This window comes from Mirounga leonina, unplaced genomic scaffold, assembly GCF_011800145.1.
Source record: "Mirounga leonina isolate KUSES-001 unplaced genomic scaffold, KU_Mleo_1.0 Mir_150, whole genome shotgun sequence".
NCBI lineage: Eukaryota > Metazoa > Chordata > Mammalia > Carnivora > Phocidae > Mirounga > Mirounga leonina.
In genome coordinates this window covers 23,543,956-23,565,858 of record NW_023270374.1, presented here as the reverse complement: position 1 = coordinate 23,565,858, position 21,903 = coordinate 23,543,956, and the positions used below count along the sequence as shown (strand labels likewise).

The 21,903-nt window shown below is 48.2% G+C and overlaps 1 protein-coding gene across 6 annotated transcripts in view; it reads right to left on the bottom strand.

Moving 5' to 3' along the window:
- BCL2L1 (BCL2 like 1) overlaps positions 1–18,454 on the bottom strand; it is a 50,873-nt gene extending 32,419 nt beyond the window's left edge. The window contains exons 1-2 of one of the 6 annotated variants that reach the window (XM_035006073.1): positions 18,360–18,454; positions 16,142–16,835 (exon numbers count right to left, since the gene is read on the bottom strand). In XM_035006073.1, the coding sequence (XP_034861964.1) occupies positions 16,142–16,705 (564 nt within the window). In that variant the 5' untranslated portion in view covers positions 16,706–16,835; positions 18,360–18,454. Of the gene's footprint in view, positions 1–16,141; positions 16,836–17,121; positions 18,006–18,245 lie in introns of those variants that run through there. The other 5 variants (XM_035006075.1, XM_035006074.1, XM_035006072.1 and 2 more) reach the window with 5 other exon arrangements.
- Positions 18,455–21,903: the final 3,449 nt, after the last annotated feature.

Here is a 21,903-nt window from a genome sequence, read left to right as displayed (position 1 = left end):
TGGACAGGCAGCCAGGACTAGATCATGCAGGCCTTAGAGGATTTGGTAAGGACTCTGGGTTTTATTTGAAGTGGGTGGGGGGTTGTAAGCAAGAATGTGATAAGATCTGAACCTGGTTTCTATTTTACTTTTTTTTAAAGATTTTAGTTATTTATTTGAGAGAGACAGAGAGAGTGACAGAGACAGAGAGAGAACGAGTGGGGAGGAGAGGGGGAAGCAGGCTCCCTGCTAAGCAGGGAGCTGGATGCAGCGTTCGATCCCAGGACCCTGGGATCATGACCTGAGCTGAAGGCAGACGCTTAACCGATTGAGCCACCCAGGTGTCCCCTGAACCTGGTTTTTAAAAGACCACTCTGGCTGCAGTGCTAGGGCAGTAGTGATTTTTTTTTAAAGGTCCCTTCCCAGCTCCAAACTTCTGATTCTTTCCCTGTCATTCTAGGCTCCCACAAACTGGTTGCAAGAGCAAGAAAGATGCACCTTCTTCACTCGAGAGGGCGCAAAGAGAAGTGGTTTCTGCCTAGGGCAGGAGCAGGGAATCTGTGCCACCTTGTTCTGCAGGAGATGGAGGGAGTGGCCCAGTGAGGGAGGGGTGGGAATCCCAGCTTGGAAAACATCCCCAAGCCACCTGTATTGTTTCTGCCTCCTGTGTGGAAGTTTCTGCCAATGACACAGAGCTCTGGAATGCCCCCCCCCCCCCAACCATACACACACCCAGTCTTCTGTTTACAGAGGCACAGTTGTACTTTGCATTCCTCCCAGGATTTAGCTCAAATCTACCCTACAGGAAATGGTCGATAAAGAGCTACTGATTGATTAATGAAGACAGGGAATATTCTTAGCCATTAAGCAAATATTAATGAGTACTATGTTGGTCTTTGGGGATGCAAGATGGGTTTCTTGCCTTCACTGAGCTCAGAATTCAGTAGATAGACCAAAAACCACAGACAGCTACAATGTTGGATACAAGGTAACAGCAGCAACATTTACTGGGCCCTCATGCAGTGGTAGAACATGGGGGCTTTGGAGCCAGCAGGCCTGGGTTCAAATCATGCCTTTACCACTTAGTAGCTGTGCATCTTTGGGCAAATCCCTTAAACTTCCTTACGCCTCACTTTTCTCCTCTGTAAAATGAGAATTATAATAAGAGTACCTACCTCAATAGTACTGTTTTGAGAATTCAAAGAATTAATAATGTGAAACACTTAAGTGTAATTGCACAAGAAACGTTAACTATTGTTGAAGTTACTCTAACATCTGTGCTGAATCTCACATGTATGAGAAAACCCTCTGAGGCACACATTACTGTCTCCATTTTTCAGAGGCTCAGAGAAGGGGGGGAAGGTGCCCAAGACGACAAAGCTGGTACATGATGGCACCCAGATTCAAACTCAGCTCTGTCTGACTCCATAGCCCATACTCCCAATAACAAAATGATCTCCTTTTCTTAAAAAGCCCCCACCATAGTGCTCAACCCACAGCAGGGGCCCCATAAAGGGAGCTATGACTATTATTCCATTGTCCCTGGAAATCTTCCAGTAGGAGTGCTGTGGAGCCCAGAGTAAGGACTTCTTTCAACCAGAAGGGGTCTGCTAGGGGTTCAAATGTACTGACCGGGGTACCAATGACAGGCTTTGCTCTGGAGTTCCATGGGTTTCCCTCACTGAGGATTGGGGTACTAATTCGGAATGCCAACTTCCACCACTAAATCAGACCAGAAACTGCCCCCAGGTGCCCAGACACCTGCATGGACAGGCAGGCAGTTTCCTCTGGGTTGACTTCTTGTCTGGCCCTACACATCTCTCAGTTTCGTCACTTAGCCACCAGCCTGGGGCCTCATGCCTGCACCTGCTGCTTGACCCAGGTCCCAGGAGACCCTGAGCCTTAGTCTTGGGCTCCCTCCCTTGACCCTAAGGGCCATTTCTGAAGACTCCCTGATTTCTTTGATATGGTAACCCCTAGGGTTCCACATGAATGTGGGTGCTGTGAGCAAAGGGAAATTTTTCTAGCTGAGTAGCAGATGGAGAGTGGGTAGAACAAGGGGTGGTTGTTCTTGTTCTGAATCAGAGGTGAGCGTGGGGTGAGGCCTGCTGTGCCCACGGTTTTATGTTTAAGCAGCACTGATCCTGGCTAGGTCAGAGTTCCCACTCAGCAGTCCAGCCTAGGCAGGCGAGGACATCCTGAGGTTAGGAGTTAATACTAATTTCTATTTCCCATTTGAATCACACTCAGAATTCTGGCCTTGTCTGCAATGGCTTAATGTCACTAAACACTCAGCCACCAAATGCTAGGCCGAATAGGAGTTGATAACAGCAAATGAGACAGTTTTCAGCCTCAATAAGCTCAGAGTACCTTACTTTAGTCTTTCTCCCAACAATCCTGTGAAAAGAATATTATTTCCACTTGATGGATGTTCAGACTTAAAAAACTAAAGTAACTGTCCAATTTCATGAAGCCAGGTAAGTGAGAGAGCTACCTATTGTTTCCATTCAAAAAATGTTGGTTGAATGAACGAATGAATGAATGAATGACACAGCTATGGCTGTGACCTCAGTCAAGGAGCAACAACAAAACCAAATATTTATAGTTCTCAAAGTGCTTTTTCATCTATCATCTCCCGGAGTCTCACAGCTAGCCCATGAGGGAGGCAAGGCGGGTGTTATCTTTCTACAACAGATGAGGCAAATAGGCAGAGCTTGGGCAAGAGGCTTATGGCCACACAGCAAACAAGGAGTGGAGCCATTCTGGAAAAACTCAGAGTCCTCATAATACCTTGTTTAATCATTCAAACACGTGTCATGCACCTACTACGTGCTAGATGTGCTCCTATGTACTTTATTTTTATTATTTTTTAAAGATTTTATTTATTCTTATTTTTTTTAAAGATTTTATTTGAGAGAGAGAGAGACCAAGCAGGGGGAGAAGTCAGGAGGAGGGAGAAAGAATCTCAAGTAGACCACGCGCTGAACTCACAGCCTGATGTGGGGCTTGATCTCACAACCATGAGATCATGACCAGAGCTGAAAACAAGAGTCGGATGCTTAACTGACTGAGCCATCCAGGCACCCCTAACGATTTTAAGTAATCTCTACATCCAACACGGGGTTCAAACTTACAACCCCAAGATTAAGAGTCACATGCTCTACCGACTAAGCCAGACAGCGCCCCAAGTCCTATGTATTTTAATATTCAACTCACTAAGCCTTCCACTCAGTTGACAATAATGGCTGAGTGCTTTCTATGTTCCCGGTTCTGTGGCAGGTTCTAGGGACACAGCAGTAAATAAAGCAGAGGAGGAGGTCCCTGCCTTCTTGGAGGCACTTGGCAAAGATCAAAGAAAATAGGCCCTATTGCCAAATGCTGGGTCAGCAACACTTACTGTGTATAAAGCATGACTTGGGGCACTTGTGGAGGAGGTGGAGAACAAGGTTATGGGCCACAGTCCTCAGCTTCAGGAATCCTATAATCTCCAAAGGATATCCACATACTCTCTCAGCCTAAAAGTTTGCTCTTGGAGAGTAGCTCCAATAGTGATCACAGCAACTTGATCACCTGTGAAGACACTGATAACAATAGCAGTAATAGTTGCTGTCATACTGAGTAATTACTATATGCCAGGCTCCATGCTAAGTGTTCCATGTATCTTACTAGTTTTTTTCATGCTCCCAAGAGTCTTTCAAGAAAAGCACTATAGGCAGCTTTTTCTGCCCACGGGTCCTGTCCCCGAGCTTTAATAAAACCACCTTTTTACACCAAAAAAAAAAAAAAAGAAGAAGAAAAGCACTATATATTATCATCTCTTTTTTATAGATGAGGAAACTAAGGCTGGGGGAGACTAAGTAATTTCTCCAAGGATAACTATAGAGCAAGTAGGATTCAATAATTGGTTTGGCAAATTTTGTACCTAACTCTTAACTGATGGAATTTGTCCTAGGGAGGCCATGGAGAGGGAGACACCAGGAATACCAGGAGTAGCTACTGCCTGGGAGGACTGGAGCCTCCAGAGCCCCCAGAAGATTCTTCCTCACCCCCTTCCATCAAGTCTGAACATCACACAGATGAGAAGGTAAGGAGGAAATGGGTACGTATACTCAAGCTATTTCTAGGGCAATAGGAGTTCTCTCCCTCTCTGCTAAACCTCCAGGGAAGTTTGTGACCTCTATTTGCCACCCATCAACCCCCAGAGAGACAGAGAAGTAGGCAGGGGTGGGGGCAGGGCAGTCTTTTCTCCCTGGGATTGGGTAGGTGGGGGGCACATCAGGGAAGAAGGGAGAAGCCAATGATTGGACAAGAAGCCTGTACATGTGATATGGTTGATGTCCTTCACATGGAACCCTCTTGGGGGAATGCCAGGACACCTTTTGGACCCAAGAAGCCTCAGAGAGGAGAGACTGGTACAGCCCTAAACTGCAAGTTAAGCTAACAATTTCTAAGCAGTGTAACTAGGTCATCAGGTTCCTAGAGAAGCCAGCTGTGGCTGGGGGATGGGGAGGGAAATTTTGTAGTCTACCAAGATCCCTACTTCCCTTCAGGCCCCGCCCTCCCTGAAATCTGCACCTGCTCCCAAACTGACCCCTTCCCCCAGCTGGGCCCAGCTGTCAACGGCTCCCAAAGCCCTGCCCCTGCCTTCCATGGGCCAGAACCACGGGGGCCTCTTGGGCAGGAGGTATCTTATCGCCCTTCAGAAAGGGAGCTGTAGGACAGGAAAGGAGTGGCCTCTCCTGGTGGGTATTTCTTGCTCCATGAGGGCAGCAAGAAAGTCAGGCCCCTTGGGCCTGCCTAGGGTACCTTCCTGGCATTGTTGCCACAGGTGGCGGGAGACAGGTGATGTTTACCCTGCTGAGACAAGAGTTGCCAAAAGGCTTCAATCAGGCCTTTGAATCTGCACCTGGCCCAGAGCCCCAAAATAACAACCAGGGCTGTGTACCTGATCCACAGGTCGCAGGTGCCGCTGGCTTTTATCTCCCTGCAGTTCTGCCTGCTGTGCCCCAGCTGGCAAGAGATTCTCTTTCCCAGGGGTTACTGGAGACCTGGCTGCATCCCTCCAGTGTTGGGCCTCTCCTCATTGGCCCCACCTGTACTGTCAACCATCCCCATCCCTCTGCCCTGAAGCCTCCACCATCAGTCACTGCTCCCTTTTCCCTGACCAGCTTTACTGACAACCCAGACCATTTCTCAGCCAGTCTACCTTCTCACTGCCTCCCAAATGCATCATATACGTTCTACCCTCCAGATCTGCCTGGGTGGTTCTTACCTACCGAGGCTGCCCTCAACACATTCTTTCCACCTACTGAAAGCCTTCAAATGGTCCACATCTTCCTAATAGGTAATAATGATGCCTAACATTGACTGAGCATACTATGTCAGGCACTGTGCTAGGTGGGCTACAGGGTCACTCACTCATTCAACAAATATTTGCTAAGGGTCTCCTATGTGCCAAGCACTCTGCTAGATGCTGGGGATGAAGGAAAAAATGAGACAAAACCCCTACACTCTAGGGGCTTAGATCTTACTGGAGGAGACAGACAGTAAACATGTAAATATGCGTGGCCTTTTGAGAGGTGATATTTAAGTTGAGACCTAAATGGTAAGATGACAGCTCTGATCAGATCTAGAGAAGAGTGATACAGGCTGAAAAAACACAGCACGCCTCTGAGAAAGAGATTGCTATTGTCTTCATTAAGGGATGACCATTATCTTCCTTTTACAGATGGGGAAACTGAGGACTCAGTGTGAACTACACAAAGCTACAATGCTGAGAAAGTTATTATTCAAGCCTTTAGTGATCTCTCCCCTTCCTGACACTTTCCACTATTGGCACAGAAGAGGGTCTGGGTTGGTGATGCAGTCGGCAAGGGAGAAGGTGCATACTGATGATGCAGCCTGAGAGTAGAGGCCTTGGGACCGAGTCATCAACTGAATAGCTGATGGTGGAAGTGGGCCGGTTTGGCAGAGGTCCAGGGCACCTGTGGGATGCAGCCAGTGGGTTTGTCCTCTTCTACTTCTGGAAACTACACCACAGACTTGGCACAGTTTGTCTGTAGTGTTTTGGGTCTATTCCTCCTGCTGCAAATGAGTTTGCTTCCTTAGGGACAGAGACATTTTTGTCACCTAACCTGCATCTAATAATAACCCTTCACGTTCATTGAGCAGATGCTGGCTGAGCCCTTACCCAACCTCAGGCCCTGTGCCAGGAACTCAGGGTAAAACAAGCCAGTCCGGACCTGCAAAGAAGCAATGACACAGTGGCTTGAGGGTAGGCTTTGGCACCAGATACATCTGAGTGCAAGACCCAGATCTGCCTCTTATGAGGTCTGTTAGTGTGGACATGTTATAGAGCCTCTGGAAGCTCTGGATTCATTTTTTTTTTTTTTTTTAGATTTTATTTATTTATTTATTTGAGAGAGAGAGAGAGAGAGAGACAGTGAGAGAGGGAACACAAGCAGGGGGAATGGGAGAGGGAGAAGCAGGCTTTCCGCCGAGCAGGGAGCCCGATGCGGGGCTTGATCCCAGGACCCTGGGATCATGACCTGAGCTGAAAGCAGACGCTTAACGACTGGGCCACCCAGGTGCCCCGGGATTCCCTGTCTTGACACAGTTGTGAGGACCAAACAAGATGATTATGTCAAAGGGGATAAACGTAGCACTTGGCACAGAGCAAACACTCAACACACAGTAACTGTTATTATTATTAAAAAATACTTTTGCTTACTCTGATGGGTTCGTATTATTGTCTCAAATTTAAGGGTGAGAATCTGAAGCTGATAATGCCTTGTACTATACCACAAGCAACAAATCAAGCTAAACTTCAAATCTGAGTCCAGACTTTTACCTATGGGTGTATGGAAGGTGATCAATACACACCAAGTATAATGAAACTTGCCTGGTGTGTCTGGCAACAGAGGGGGTGGATGGGTGATACACATAGCCTGATTCAGATGGCAGAAGGGTATCAGCAAGGCCCAAGATATGGAGGGCATGGAAACAGACCACTGAGGGATGGGACCCAGATCCACTCACCACAGTATCCATAGTATCCCCAGCACTTAGCACATATAAAGCATTCATCAGTATTTGTTGATTTAACAAATGAAACAAAACTCTGAGGACAGCCCAAGCAATGGACAGCCTTAGGGAAGGCAGGCATGGTCAATAACACTGCATTAAAAGTCAGAACACGGATTCTAAGTCTGACTCTGCCATTTACTGTGGGACAAGCCCCCCTGCCCTGAAATGGGACTGAACAAGCCCACCTCACCTACCTCACTGTGAAACGATGTATACGAAGGAGTCTGGTAAATTATAGAAAAGCGTTCACACGCACATAAAAGCTACTATCATCATGCTCCAGACTACTAAAGCAGTAAAGTGTTGAAGGTGTCATCTCAAGTCTGAATCCCAGATCGCCCTGGTATTTATTAGCTTATGAGGTCCTGAGCACATGTCATTTTTCTCTGAGCCTCAGTTTTCTCAATCGATAACCTTGTAGGGTTTTAAAGGAGGGTAGAGATAAAGAACACAGGCTTTGGAGTAAGGCAGTCTTGGTTTGAAATCCTGACTCTGACTCCTGCTAACTAAGCCCTCCAAATCTCAGTGTCCTGTAATGATCAAGTTGTTGGGACAGTAACAGAGATGATGTTGGTAAAAGGCCTGTCACATAAGTGGCACTGGATAAACACCCACCATCATCTAGCTGGTAGTGAGGGGGAGGGGGAAGAGCGCAGAATTTAAAAGTGGGAGCTTGGAGCTTACTAACCGTGCTACCTTGCATAAGTTGTTTAACCTCTACCTCAGTTTCCTCATTTGTAAAATGGGGATAATAATAGTGCCAACTTCAAAGTGCTGCTAGGCGAATGGAATAAATAAATACATGTAAAGCACTTTGAACAATGCCTGGCATAGAATAAGCACTTGATAAATGTTAGGTACTATTAATAGTAATGTTAACAATAATATTAATCACCAAGTGGAATAAGAGGGAGGGACTGTTTAATCCTGGGATGTGGGCATCCCGTGGAATAATTCCAGGGAAGTCCCTGGACAGCTGTTTGCAGGCAAGTTTTCAGCCTCTGAGAGAAAGGCTCCCCCATGGAAAGGACAGGAGACTGGGGGGGTCGCTGAGCTAAAATCCCAGTCCTGCTGACCAGGAGGCCAGCCTCTGGGGAGGCAAGTCAGGCTCCTTGGAAGGGACACTGTGTTCCTGGCTCCGCCTGACCGGGGGAACAAAGGCACGTGTGTGTGGCCAGGGAGGAGGGAGGGGAATGTTTCCCTTTCAAGAGCGGAACAAAGGATCTGAGGCATAGTTGAGTGCGTTCCAATCCCCTCCCAAGCTAGCTCCCATTCCTCAGATGATTGTCCAACAAGGTTTTCAACCTTTCTAGCTTCCTCCCGAAAGGTGAAGGGGGGAAGGGCCGGCTCCACTTCACTCTATCCTCTGTCATCAATCTCCAAGAGGCAGGATTTACATGTGCCAAACCTCTAAGATCTCTCTTAGGAGTCTCCATCCTGGGCAGGGGGAACCTCTGAGGAAACTCAGGGTTAATGGATGATACAAGGCACTGCAAGTGACAGGCTTAATGTCCCTCTAGGGGGAGTCCCAGACTGAAACTGCTACTGAGTGATGGAGCCATGGAGAGAGCTCAAGAGTTCTGACCAGCCCCCCAGCATGGGATGGGGGAAAAAGCCTGACAGAACTAAGTGGAAATGCATTTTCAAATCTTAAAGGGGTGATCAAGGGCTGGAGAGAGAAGCTAGGTGAAAGGTGAACGGGGGAGGGAGCAAAGAAAGTAACTGACAAGAGGAAAGGGAGGGACATGTCCAAAAAAAGCAGTTTGTGGGGAGAGGGGAGCCTTTAGGGACATGACTTTCCAGTTTCTACACTCTCGCCAGCAGGAATCGGCTGCAGGGCTGGGACAGGAAGCAGTCCATGGAAGTCACTGCAATGGCATTTCCTGAAGAGCGAGAGAAAAACCTCTAGTTCCGAGGGGAGCTCTGGAGTCTGCCCAAAAAGCCCTGTAGCTTGGAGCTAGCTGTAAGGCTCCAGCTTGGACCGAGAGCCTCATCAGGATGAAACCAAGTACCCAAAGGTCCCAAAGGCAGTTTCTTTCTGCAAAAACACTATTTGCAAAAATCAATATATAATAAACGGGAAGCCAGAAGGAGCCCTAGGATGCGGCTGCCGTTTCCTGCTCATACGAATAGTCACTGTTCCGAGGGCCTTAAGATATGGATTAACTCACTGAGTCTTCAGAACAGGGCACTATTATTACGGCCATTTACAAGTTAAAAGACTTGCCCAAGGTCACAAAGCAAAGAAGTGGTCAAGTGCAGATCTGAAAATCCAAAGCCTGTCTTCCTCCTGATGTGTGACCTTGGCAAGCCACTTCACCTTTCTGAGCTTGACTTCCCTCCTGCTCACCTCCCTGGGTGGCTATACGCATAAAAAGGCATGGTGGATAGGAAAGCGCTTTCTGAGCTGTAAGTGCTACATAAATGTGGTTTATTATTATTATTGAGGGGTCAGTGAGAAACTACGCTACACTGACACTGGGATTACTTAATTTTTGCAGTTAAAGTGTTGTAGCTATTGATAGAAAGGAGCCATCCTCAAATGTAACTACTGTGAAATAGGGCCTTACTGGAGGAACTGGCCACAAGGCTTAACGCCAGTGACAAGCAGATTCATAGACTACCAACTTCAACCCTCCATCCTACAGATACGGTGGAAACTAGAGCCTGGGGGTGAAGTGAGCTGGCTAAGGCAAGACAGTGAAGTCTGAGCAGACTGACAGCACAACAGGGATCCTGACTCTAAGCCCAGTGCCTGTACCACCATGATACAGGAACACCAAGAGCTGCTGCCAGGACAGAACACTGCTAGGACCTGTCTGCCTAGAGCATGTGTTGGAGGGGCATGCAGGCCAAAAAAGGAGAATGGGGGGCGCCTGGGTGGCTCAGCCGCTAAGCGTCTGCCTTCGGCTCAGGGTCATGGTCCCAGGGTCCTGGGATCGAGCCCCGCGTCGGGCTCCCTGCTCTGCGGGAAGCCTGCTTCTCCCTCTCACACTCCCCCTGCTTGTGTTCCTTCTCTCTCTGTATCTCTCTCTGTCAAATAAATAAATAAAATCTTAAAAAAAAAAAAAAAGAATGGATGCTGAATGAGTTTCTGACGTGAGTTCTGTGGTGAAGATGATTAAGAATTATGATACCAACACGTGCCAGGCTCTACCCATCTCAGGCAGGCCTCTTTAGGTCTTTGCCATGACCCGATGAAGCAGGTATTATTTGCCCCAAGGTTCAGAGAATTCAAGGAGCTTGCCCAAGGTCACACAGCTAGATGTGGGTGAGCTGGGACCTAGGCCCAGAGAAGCTGCAGTTACTCAGACCGAAATATTCCTAGAATGGAGGGGGACCATTCAGGATACCACATTTGAAGAGAACTATCCCTGAAGAACAACTAGCTTATTTAGCCTTGATTTCATGACCTCCAAGTGGCTAGAAAAGGCGGCTTCCGTCAGTTCACCAAGTGCAAACCTGGCCATATTCTCTAGTCACTTCTCACTACTTCCACCTCAGCCTACTGATCCAAACCACTCTTCTTTCTCACTGGGCAGTTGCACCAGCTCGTCACTGGTTCCTCCTGGCTGCCGCCCTTGCCGAATTCAGATCACTTCACCCCTGCTGCAAACTCTCTCCTGGCTTCTCTCGCATTCATCCACAGCCAAGTCCTCAGCATGGACTGTAATGCGCTGTGTGATCTGGTCTTTGGCCACCTCTCTCCCCTCTCAATCCCAACCACTTTCCCTCTTGCTATTTCTTCTCTAGCCACATTCTTCAGGTCTTGGCTCAAACACTACCTTTTGGTGATGCCCTCCCTAACCTCTCTTAAAACTGCAGCCCCACCTCCCTTGTGAGGCATGCCCTTGACCTGCTTTACTTTCTTCATAGTGCTTACTATCACCTGATATGTTTTATATATGTACTTACATGCTTATTGTCTGTTTCTCCCCACTGGAATGTGAGCTTCATGAGGACAGAAACTTAATTTAAGGCAGTAGTACCCCTAATACCTAGGACAGCCTGGACATAGGAGCTCAATAAATATCATTTGAATCAATGACTGAATGATCAGGTCAGTGAAAATTCCCATTACTATTATTCTGGTTTGATAACTATCTGTTTCTTCAGAAATTTGCTGGGCATCTCTCTCATTAGATACCTGCTATGCCCAAGACCTCTGTTCAGTGCTGAGGAAACAAGTGTGGACAAGATGTGGACTCCAGGGGCACCTAGGTGGCTCAGTCGGTTGGGCGTCTGCCTTCGGCTCAGGTCGTGATCCCAGGGTCCTGGGATCGAGCCCCATGTCAGGCTCTCTGCTTGGCGGGGAGTCTGCTTCTCCCTCCCCCTCTGCTGCTCCCCCTGCTTGTGCTCTGTCAGATAAATAAATAAAACCTTAAAAAAAAAAAAAAAGATGTGGACTCCACCTTCAGGAAACTCCTAAATCTGGTAGAGATATAATAGTGTGAGAAATGTCTTCTTTACACTAAGTTCATGCTACCACTGTTATTTTCCTCTCATTTATCCAAGTTCTGTTGGGTACTCTACCAATAAAAAAGGTGTAGCCCCTCTTCCTCCAGATATTTGAAACTGGTGATCATATTCTCTTGAGTCTTCTCTTCCCCAGGCTAAACAAAAAGACCCAGTGGATTGTCTGACTCAGGTCTGCCAACTGGGAATGGGGAAAACAGACTGTTGGCTGGAGGGACAGAAGAGAAGCTGCTCCAGGAGCAGAGTGACTCCTTCAAAGAAAAGAGAGGGAGTCCCTAGGGAGGACTCTGTGCAATTAGGTTGGGGGTAGGGACAGGGCCCTGCTAATTAAAGAAGCAGATTATACTTCTGTCAAAGAGGAGCTCACTGAGAATACCCCTAAATCTATCCATGCCAAACCTAGACAAGACCATGGTTGCTGAAAGAAAGCCCCATGATGGAAGACTGAGGACACTGGAAAATGCTGAAGCCTATTGGTGTGAGGACAGATACCTGCTGGGGAAAGGACAGGTGACAACCGCTGCTTCCTGCAACCCAAACAAATCTGGTGACTAACCACACAGAAGTCAAGAAAACCCTCTGGGCTCTGTTGGGACCCCCTGAAAAAACACCTGGGTAATTTTCTACCAGAAGCTAAAGGGCTCTGTGGGGCCTCTAGGGAAATTAGTCCCAGGAAGTCTGGAAAATCCTGTGATAGTGACAGGGTTTCAAGAGCAACCTCAAATGTACATCCAGGAGAACTGGGTGTTTTGAGGTGGAGTCCCTGAGACATTTCTACCTCACTTTGGGACTTGAATGAGATTACTAAAAATTTCCACATTTGGGGTTTCTAATGGGGTTTCCCCAAGAAAACCGCAGAATTGCCAACAGCTGCTGAGATCTGCAAAGGTCACTGAGGTGCTTCAGCTAGCATATACCCATGCCAAAGAAGCCAGAATAGGCAAGAAGAAACCTATAGAAACTAAAAGACCACAGAACCATGCAGCCTGGGAAAGGCCAAATTATGTTTCCTCTCTCCACACACTGTTCATTGCTCCTGACAATGGTTTTCCATCAAGCTAAGGGGTTTCCCAGGGACTGCGATCCCAAAATGGTTTGACCACCTAAAATTGTCCTCACCCTAAAATTGTCCACATTCCCATTGGAAAACCCCCAAAACACTCTGTCCCTACAGAGAAGGTCATATCATATTCCATTCTAGATGAATATCTCAGGAGCTTTGTTTCTTGAGAACTCTGGGGCCAAAGTTCAGTTTTCTGAGGCAGATGGTCCACTCATTAAAAGAAGTGCTTCCACCCTACAATTAAGGCCCAGGAAGGGCTTTTGTTCTAGATTCTTTACTAGAGTCAAGCTATGGCAGGTGGCTGTCATTATTCTATTTTACAGGTAGGAGAGATGGATGGACAAGAGAGACAAACAGGTTGAGCATCTTGCCAGGTGACTCCAGGCAGGCAGTGGTGTGGCTACATGTGGAATTCCAGTCCTTGGAAATCACCCACAATTAAGTAGATATATCTGAAACAGGCCACCTTCTCCTCCCCCCCCCCCCCCCCCCCCCCACGATTCTTACCTACTGGCAGGGCCTGAGAGGGTTTAACAGTGAAAGAATTAACAAAAAGGCCACTCTGGGCAAAACCCTGATGCCTACTTGAGTTTTTCCAATGCCAGAATCTGAGGCTACTACACACGTGCCTTTGGGAACCTGCTACCGTCAACAAAGACGCTCTTCTACCTGAGGCTTCCTGAGCAATGTCACAGACCAGAGTGAGCACCTCCATGGGCATGTTTTGTTTGACCCAACAGCATTTCTGCCCTTCTGTGCCAGGCTGTCTGGGTCACTTTATTACTCCTAGGACAACCTGATGCAGATGGAAAAGACTTTAGGCTTCAGGCTGAGGCTGACCTAGGTGTAAATTCTCACTCAGTCACTTAACTGGCTGAGGGATATCTGGAACCAGTCATTGAGCTATCAGGAGCTTCACATGTAAACTGGGAATAAACAAACCCACCTACCTTGAAAAGTTATTGTGTGGGATATATGAGATAGCATGTCATTTCCACGAGGGAAGGTATCATGTGTGGCTTACTGTCAGCACGGTGCCTGCCTCATAGCAGATGCTCAGTAAATTTTGGTTGCATAAGTAGAAGACCCAACACAATGCCTCATACATAGGATGTACTCTATAAAGGCTCATTTCCTTCCCCTTTTCTGCAGGGATGCTAAATTTAGAGCATATCCCAGGGTGGTAATGGCCCATAAGTCCTACACTCGTGGATCCGCCACAGCCTCCAGGAAGGTTTTGAGATGCCACTGTAGTGGCCAATCTGCGCAGCTCAAACAGGATGGTACTTGACAGGGAAGTGTGTGGGTAGCTTCTATCCAAAGGATCTCTTAACTCAAATGTTCTTTACCTCCTGGCCTCAGGGAGCACGTATGCCCAGAAATGGTGCTGACATAACTGGCTTCTGCACACATCCCCTCTGTTCACCAGGAGGAAGTAACATATGGTATGTTGTCTAACGGGCTCTGAAAATTCTTGGGCAAAAAGACAGAAGATGGAACTTCAATCCAGGGGTGATCTAATGAACTTGCCCTGTGTTGCCGTGTCTAAAACCTCTTTCTGTATACAATACTGGGCGACTGGCAATTCTCTGATCCTGGTAGCCCTCTGCAGAGGCTGGCCGACAGAACAGGCACCTCTCCCAGACTGCCTTTTGTTAATAGCTGGCAACAACCCACCTGGTATTAGCACCCCTGGCCAAAGACAATAGTCAGGCAAGGTGGGCACAAGGCCCACGTCTCTACTAGGAGATGCCTCAGAGGCTGCGTCTAAAGTGCTGGAATCCTGTCCCTCCTGTAATCAGCTGAACAAATATTTGCCCCCAAAGAGAATCAAAGCAGGAGGGAACAGGCGAGGTCATCACACAAACCAACAGGAACTATTTAATCATTTATCCCCCCAGGGAGTTCATTTACAGAATGGCTTTCAAGTCTGGTCAGCCTTAGCTCAGAGAGCTCTCCACTTTTACCTCCCCCCGACCCCACCCCAGTCATCTGACCTCTATTGACTTGACCCCTTTGTATTTTACAAGAACTGGCAGCAGGAGAGTTAATGAAGTTGCAAAGAAATGGGAAATAAGACAGGGGGAAGGGCAAACTAGGCAGTCTCTGGCTCAGAGGTAAACTGAAGTGCCACGCCCTAGGCCCAGCCTATGGATAATTTGCATTCTTGACATTCCTGAGTCCATGCTGCAAGGCCCCTTCCACCTCAGCTCCTTCAATAGATGACTTATTTTCCACGGCCTGCTCAATTTTGGGGGTATTCTGAGGGGACCGAATACCTCTCATAAGCCCTGCATCTCCCCTAGGCAGGGAGATAAGCAAGGAAATTAGGACTGAGTTTGCTGCAGAAGAGCAAACATTGCCTACAATGACCAATGGTAAGAACCTCTCACCACTATCTGCTCCGAAGTTGGTGATGGGCAAGAGAATTCTCCCTCCCTAGGAAAGGAATGAGGGCACGACTCCTTCGTCTGGAACCAAAAACAACTGCTACAGGGACTTGCTGGTGCCAGTCACTGCTCACATTAGCTCCAAGATTTACAATATTCTGCAAGGCCAAGAGGGCTTGCCGCCTTTTTTTAGTGGAAGAGACTGAGGCTCAAGGTAAACTGGCCTGTCCAAGGTCACACAGCTGGTTGAGTGACAGGGCTGGCACTCACACCTATGTCAGTTTGTTTCTGAAGTCTGTCACTGAATCTCTATATCCCAAAGAGCCCCAGAGACCAGGTTCTTGCTTTGCCATCCAACAGTGCTCCGTGAAGAGGCCCTAGGACCCCGGCTGGAAAGCAACAGGCAGAACAGCTGGAGCTCCCCAACCGACCCCAGGCAGTGAGGTGCAAAGTCCCCAGGCTTAATGCGTGACACAGCAAGGGCTCCACAAACAGGCCAGCCATGCAGAAAGTTGCACACTTCAGAGCAAATGAACAGAGGGGTGCAGCACAAACAACCCGCCCAGTGGCATAGCTTACACTGCCCTAAAAATCTGACAATCCTCAGCCATCTAGGCCAGTGGGAACTTCTGCCTGGCCGTGCCCTGTTCTGAGAGGAGAGGAACATGTATGCAAACTCTGAAATAAAGGGAACTTGATTTGTGGGAGGGAAGCCCAGGACAAGACTGACATCCCTGGGGGGTAAGAATGGAGGGGCTCAGAGGCATTACACCCATCAGCCCTTACAGTGGTGAGCCATTTTGTCAGGGTGAGGGGGAACACTGGAATAACTTTCCACTCGCAAAGATTTGGGGCCAAATAAACACACAGGCTATGTTTTCCTCTGCTGAAAAACTGGAACACAAGTATGAAAGAGTAGGGTCATGAGGGTGACCAGAATGAAAGATGCCTGGTCCCTCAAGAACTAGGTCATCTGTATTTGAGAACAGTTAACCTCTTGTGGTGCAATGAGGCCAGTCACATCTCCTTAACAAACAGTCTCCAATAACCACCCAGCACAACAGAAAGAGATACGGGGGAGAGGCTGTTAGACATCTCTCTGACTGGAGGCCAAGGGAAAGGTACATACAAGGGGCGTGGTCCTTACCCAGCCGCCGTTCTCCTGGATCCAAGGCTCTAGGTGGTCGTTCAGGTAAGTGGCCATCCAAGTTGCGATCCGACTCACCAATACCTGCATCTCCTTGTCTACGCTCTCCACGCACAGTGCCCCACCGAAGGAGAAAAAGGCCACAATGCGACCCCAGTTCACCCCATCCCGGAAGAGTTCGTTCACTACCTGCTCAAAGCTCTGATATGCTGTCCCTGGGGTGATGTGAAGCTGGGATGTCAGGTCGCTGAATGCCCGCCGGTACCTCAGTTCAAACTCATCCCCGGCCTCCCTCAGAGCTTGCTTCACCGCTGCCATAGGGATCACCTCCCGGGCTTCCAAGCTGCTGCTGTGGCCAGTGGCTCCATTCACCGCAGGGCTGTCCGCCAAGTGCCAGGATGGGTTGCCATTGATGGCACTGGGGGTCTCCATCTCTGATTCAGTACCTTCTGGGGCCTCAGTTCTGTTCTCTTCCACATCACTAAACTGACTCCAGCTGTATCCTTTCTGGGAAAGCTTGTAGGAGAGAAAGTCAACCACCAGCTCCCGGTTGCTCTGAGACATCTTTATAATAGGGATGGGCTCGACCAGTCCATTGTCCAAAACACCTGCTCACTCACTGAGTCTGGTCTCTGCTTGGTGGTTCTCTTCTGAGATCCAACGCCAAGATAGGGTTCTGATGGGAGAGAAAGAGCTTCAGGAAAAAAAAAATTAATATGCATGCCATTTACCCTACAATATCCCATTCCCCCTCGAGGTACCAGAACTGGTTTCTTTGTGGCTCTTAGGTAAGGTCTGGGTCTAGCTTCCAAAAGACTTCAATGAAGTCAAATTGAAAGCACCCGTGGGCTCTTTCTGAATCACCACACCGGCTTTTTTTTCTTTTTTTTTTTTACCCCAGCCACCCCCTTTTCTCCGAAATGCCTTCCTCAGAAAGTCACCCCCACGGGCAGTCTGCCCCCCACCCCCACACCACCTACATTCAAATCCGTCTCAGGCAACCGCAGGCAGGTGCAACCCCGGGAAGATCTTTTGTAACATAGGTCGGGAGAAGAGGTGGCAGCCGGGATGCCGGCAACTCAGCCGGCCTCACGGCGGCTGGCAAAAAAAGGAGCTCCGGCTGGAGGGATCATGCGACCCGGCAGGCTGGGAGCGCAGAAGGCGACACAGGAATTACGAAGCTCAGGAACCGGCCCCCTCGCTTGCTTCCTCCTCCATCGCCCGGATCGAGGGCGGCCACTCGGCAGCGGCCTCCTGCCACCCGGGAGCCCAGCCCCCTCGCTCTTGCACGCCCCTTGGCTCTCCGCCTCCTACTGGGAGCCAGGAGAACTCTCCCGGAGGTGGCTGGTGTGGGGTTTAGGGTTTTGTTGTTGTTGTTGTTTCTATTTAAGTACCAGCTCAGGGTAAGGCTTCCGAAACCCTGCAGGGACTTCTCAATGGGGCTCAAGGTTTCGAGAAGGGACAGAGGGAGGGGAAAACTGCCTCGGATCTGCGGTCTGACTTCGGAAAGGCCATCCCCGGGCCTTTCCGGGAGGCTGACGACCGGGGACCCCCCAGAAACACCGCTGATTTTCTCTGAATTCCCCAAAGGCCCTGGACGTGGCGGCGGTGGGGGGGGATTGCCGGGTCCTCCATTCCCCGCACGGACACAATGGCCGCCGGCGCCCTGCACAAAGACGGGGTGAGGGTGAGGCGCCGGGCCTCTCCTCGGGTCAGGGAGAGGGACTGAGGCCTGCTCGAGCCTCCCCCCACCACACCAGCTGAGACCACGTTTTCCTGAGGACAGGTCCAAGGCAGCTTCCTGGCGCCCCCGGGAGGGCTTAGGGGCCGGGGGCTGCACCTCTCCCGAGCCCGGGGCGGGTGGGCTGCGGCCTGGCGGCTTCTCCCGCGCGCTAGGCCGGGTACCCGCCGGGCCACCGCCCCGTTGCCAGGCAACAGCTCTCCCTCAGGGGCGCCCCCTAGTCCTTTCAGGGAGGAGGGGTCTCGCCCTCGGCGGCCCGCCCCAGCGTAACCAATCAGCGAGCCCAGTCGGCACAGAAGCGGGACGGCGAGGGCTCCCATTGGGCGCAGCGCCTGCCACGCACAGAGGAGGCGGCGCTCTCACCTGCGAGCCCCGCGAGCCGTGGGGGGCCACATCCCCCCTTCATCGGCCAGGTCGTTTCCAGACGCGAGGGCTCTTCGTGGCCAAGTTCCGCGCCGCGGACCCGGGCCGGCCTACCTGGCTGACGATTCGCGCTGTCTCTTCCGAACGAGCCGGCCTCAGTTTCCCCTGAAGAGACCGGGGGAACTTGCAAGCTCAGTCACTTCCGGTGCCGCGGCAGCGCGCGCGAGCCCGAGACGCAAAGGGAGTGCGCGCCTTGAGGACTGGCGTCAAGACCTGGGAGAGAGCGCCCCCTTGCGGCAGATCTGGGGAATCTGGAGACGCAAAAAAAAATCAACGTTTATATTCATATTTCCATGAGTTCGTTCATTTAGTCAGTTTCATCCATCTGCGAGGTTATATATCTAAAAAGCGTCGCGCTGTAGCTAAGAACCTTGTGTCTTGGATTCCAACTCTGTCAGTTGGGCAAGTTCTTCAACCGCTCCGTGCCTCAATTTCCTTAACTGTAAAATATGTAAAAAAACCAATCTCCCCCATTGAGTTATTGTGAGAATTGAAAGAGTTGTTATTTATATCTGTAGCACAGTGTGTGGTCCGTAGTATGTGTTGCATAAATTTATTCAACAAATGTTTATTATTTGGGTTGCTGAAGATAGAAACAAGACAAGACATGGCCCCTGCTTTCATGGAGACAAACCCCTGAGCTGGAGAGAGACAGTAAACAACTAAGAAAATACACAAACAAGGTAATTTCAAATAGTGACTAGTGCTATGAAAGAAGTGAATCAGGGTATTGTCATAAAGAGAGTGAAGGGAGGTACTTATTTAGCCTGGGTGGTCAGGGATGTAAACCCTGCCCTGCCTGCCCAGTGAGTGAGAGAGAGGCATTTATTCAACAAATTGTTTACGTAGGGTGGCCAGGGATGGCCTCTTTGAAGAGATGACACAGAACGCAAGACTTGAAATACAAGAAAATGCTGGGGCACCTGGGTGGCTCAGTCATTAAGCATCTGCCTTCGGCTCAGGTCATGATCCCAGGGTCCTGGGATGGAGCCCAGCATCAGGTTCCCTGCTCAGCGGGAATCCTGCTTCTCCCTCTCCCACTCCCCCTGCTTGTGTTCCCTCTCTCGCTGTGTCTCTCTCTGTCAAATAAATAAATAAAATCTTAAAAAATATATATATAAGAAAATGCTGACCCACGGTAAGAACCTAGAGAACAGCAACTTGGGAAGAGGGAACAGCTTATGCAGAATGTCCTGAGGCAGGAAGATCTTGGAATGTCCCAGAAACTGAAGGAGAAGCAAGTTGACTGGAAGGTAGTGAGGGAGAGGAAATGTGGCATGGGAGGAGGTTGGAAAGTTGACCATGGAAGTGAGTTAGACTTGATCCTAAACATTGAAAGGTGTTTTATGTTAATTTAATTGATTAAAAATAGGTATCCAGGAACACCAAATATTAAAAATATGCAAAGAGCATAGAATGAAAAAGTTAAGTCCTCTTCCTACCCCTGCTTTCCAATCCACGGGTCCCCCCACAGCGATCATCACTTTCTTCTGAGGTCTTTCAGAGATGGTCGCTGTAGTCACAGGCAAATTACTTGTACAAATTTTTTTACACAAATGATAGCTTGCTATAAACACTTCTACATCTTGCTCTTATGATTGAGCTCCACATTTTCGATCTGCCTCAGTTTTTAAAATTAATACAGAGCTTTATAAAGACATGCCATAATTTACTTGCCTAATCTATTTGCGAACACTTAGTTTCCATTCCTTTCCTATTACAAATAGTGCTAGAACTTGTCCATTTGTTATTTTGCATACGTGGGAGTTTATCTGTTAGGTAAGTTCCTGGAAGTGGAATATCAGTAAATGAGTATATGAACTTGTTTTTGTTTTGTTTTAATGGATATTGGCAAAGTACTCTCCATAGGTTGTACCAGTTTGCCCTCCAATCAATAAGAGAGTGACTCTTTCCTTACATCCTGAACTGCAGTGTTATCAAACCTTATTTTCCTTGCCAGTCAGAAAGATAAAAACCAACAGGCACTTTTATTTTTCATTTCTTTTTTTTTATTAAAGATTGTATTTATTTATTTGACAGAGAGAGAGACAGCGAGAGAGGGAACCCAAGCAGGGGGAGTGGGAGAGGGAGAAGCAGGCTTCCCGCCAAGCAGGACCCTGGGATCATGACCCTAGCAGGGAAGGCAGACACTTAACAACTGAGTCACCCAGGCACCCCTCATTTCTTTTTATTAAGAGAGAAGTTGAGCAATTTTTCATATTTATGAGCCTTTTGGGGGGGGGGTTCTGGTGAATTCTCTGTTCACTTCATTTGCCCTTTTTTCAGTTGGTCTTTCCATTCAGCTTTTCCTTGTTGAGTTATAGGAATTTTTATCCTTTTTTTCTACACCTAAGATGTAAAGATTTTTCCAGTTTATTATTTATTACCATGGACAAACTTTTATTTTGTATGTATCTCAATTTATCAGTCTTTTCCTTTGTGGTTTCCAGGTTCTATGTCATTCTTAGGAAAACCTCCAATTCAATATTAGAAAACAAATTCTCTACTTTCTTCTAGTTTTTACATGGCTTCATATTTTACATTTCAATCTTGTGCCATCATAAAGTCACTTTGGTGTGAGGCAGGAATCCACAATTTTTTCCCAAATAATCACCTAGTTATCCCAATAATTTCATCTTTTCCCAAATCATTTGAAATGTCTCTATTATCATAATCTTCATTCCCAAGTGTACTGGGGCCAATTTCTGAACTTTCTATTATGTTCCACGGAAGTTTTTTTTTTTTTTAAGATTTTATTTATTTATTTGACAGAGAGAGAGAGAGAGCACAAGCAGGGGGAATGGCAGAGGGAGAGGAAGAAGCAGGATCCCCGCTGAGCAGGAAGCCTGATGTGGGGCTCCATCCACCCCTAGGATCATGACCAGAGCCGAAGGCAGAGGCTTAACCGACTGAGCCACCCAGGTGCCCCCCATGGAAGAGTTTTAAACTGGGGCAGGATGTGATCTGATTTGTGTGAATCTGTGAAACCTCCTGTGTCACAATTATTTCAATGTGAAAATTATCATTATGGAAGTCTATGATGTGCTTTGGGGGCCCAGCAGAGGGCAGATCAGCCCTGCCCAGAGACATGAGCTTTATTGAACTGGTCCTTAAAAGAATAGGATTTTGCCTGGAAGAGAAAGGAGGTAAGGGGCATTTTAGGTGGAGGGCGCTGCCTGAGCAAAGTCATGGAGACCTAACGTGAGAGTCCATGGTGTGATCTAGAAATAAATTGGGATGGCTTAGAGGGGAGTGGTGGTAGCGGAGACTGAACGTAAATGTGCATCTGCATGTGCAGGACACCGCATAGACACCAGAGGAACCAGCCAGGCTTTTTGAAGGGAAAGGACATGAAGAAATTTATATTTTGGAGAGATGGATAGGGTCTTTTGGGAAGGGAATTTTGCAATATTTACCAAAAGCCTTAAACACAGGTCTGGAAAGATCATTGAGAAATTATCTTTGATTGGAATTGAATTTAAGAAGTGAAATGCATCCAAAGATTTATCTACAGAGATGTCTGTGCAAGGTTATTTATAACATAGGAAAGAAAATTAAAAATTAAGAAGGTCAATAAATAAGGTGATGGTTTACATGG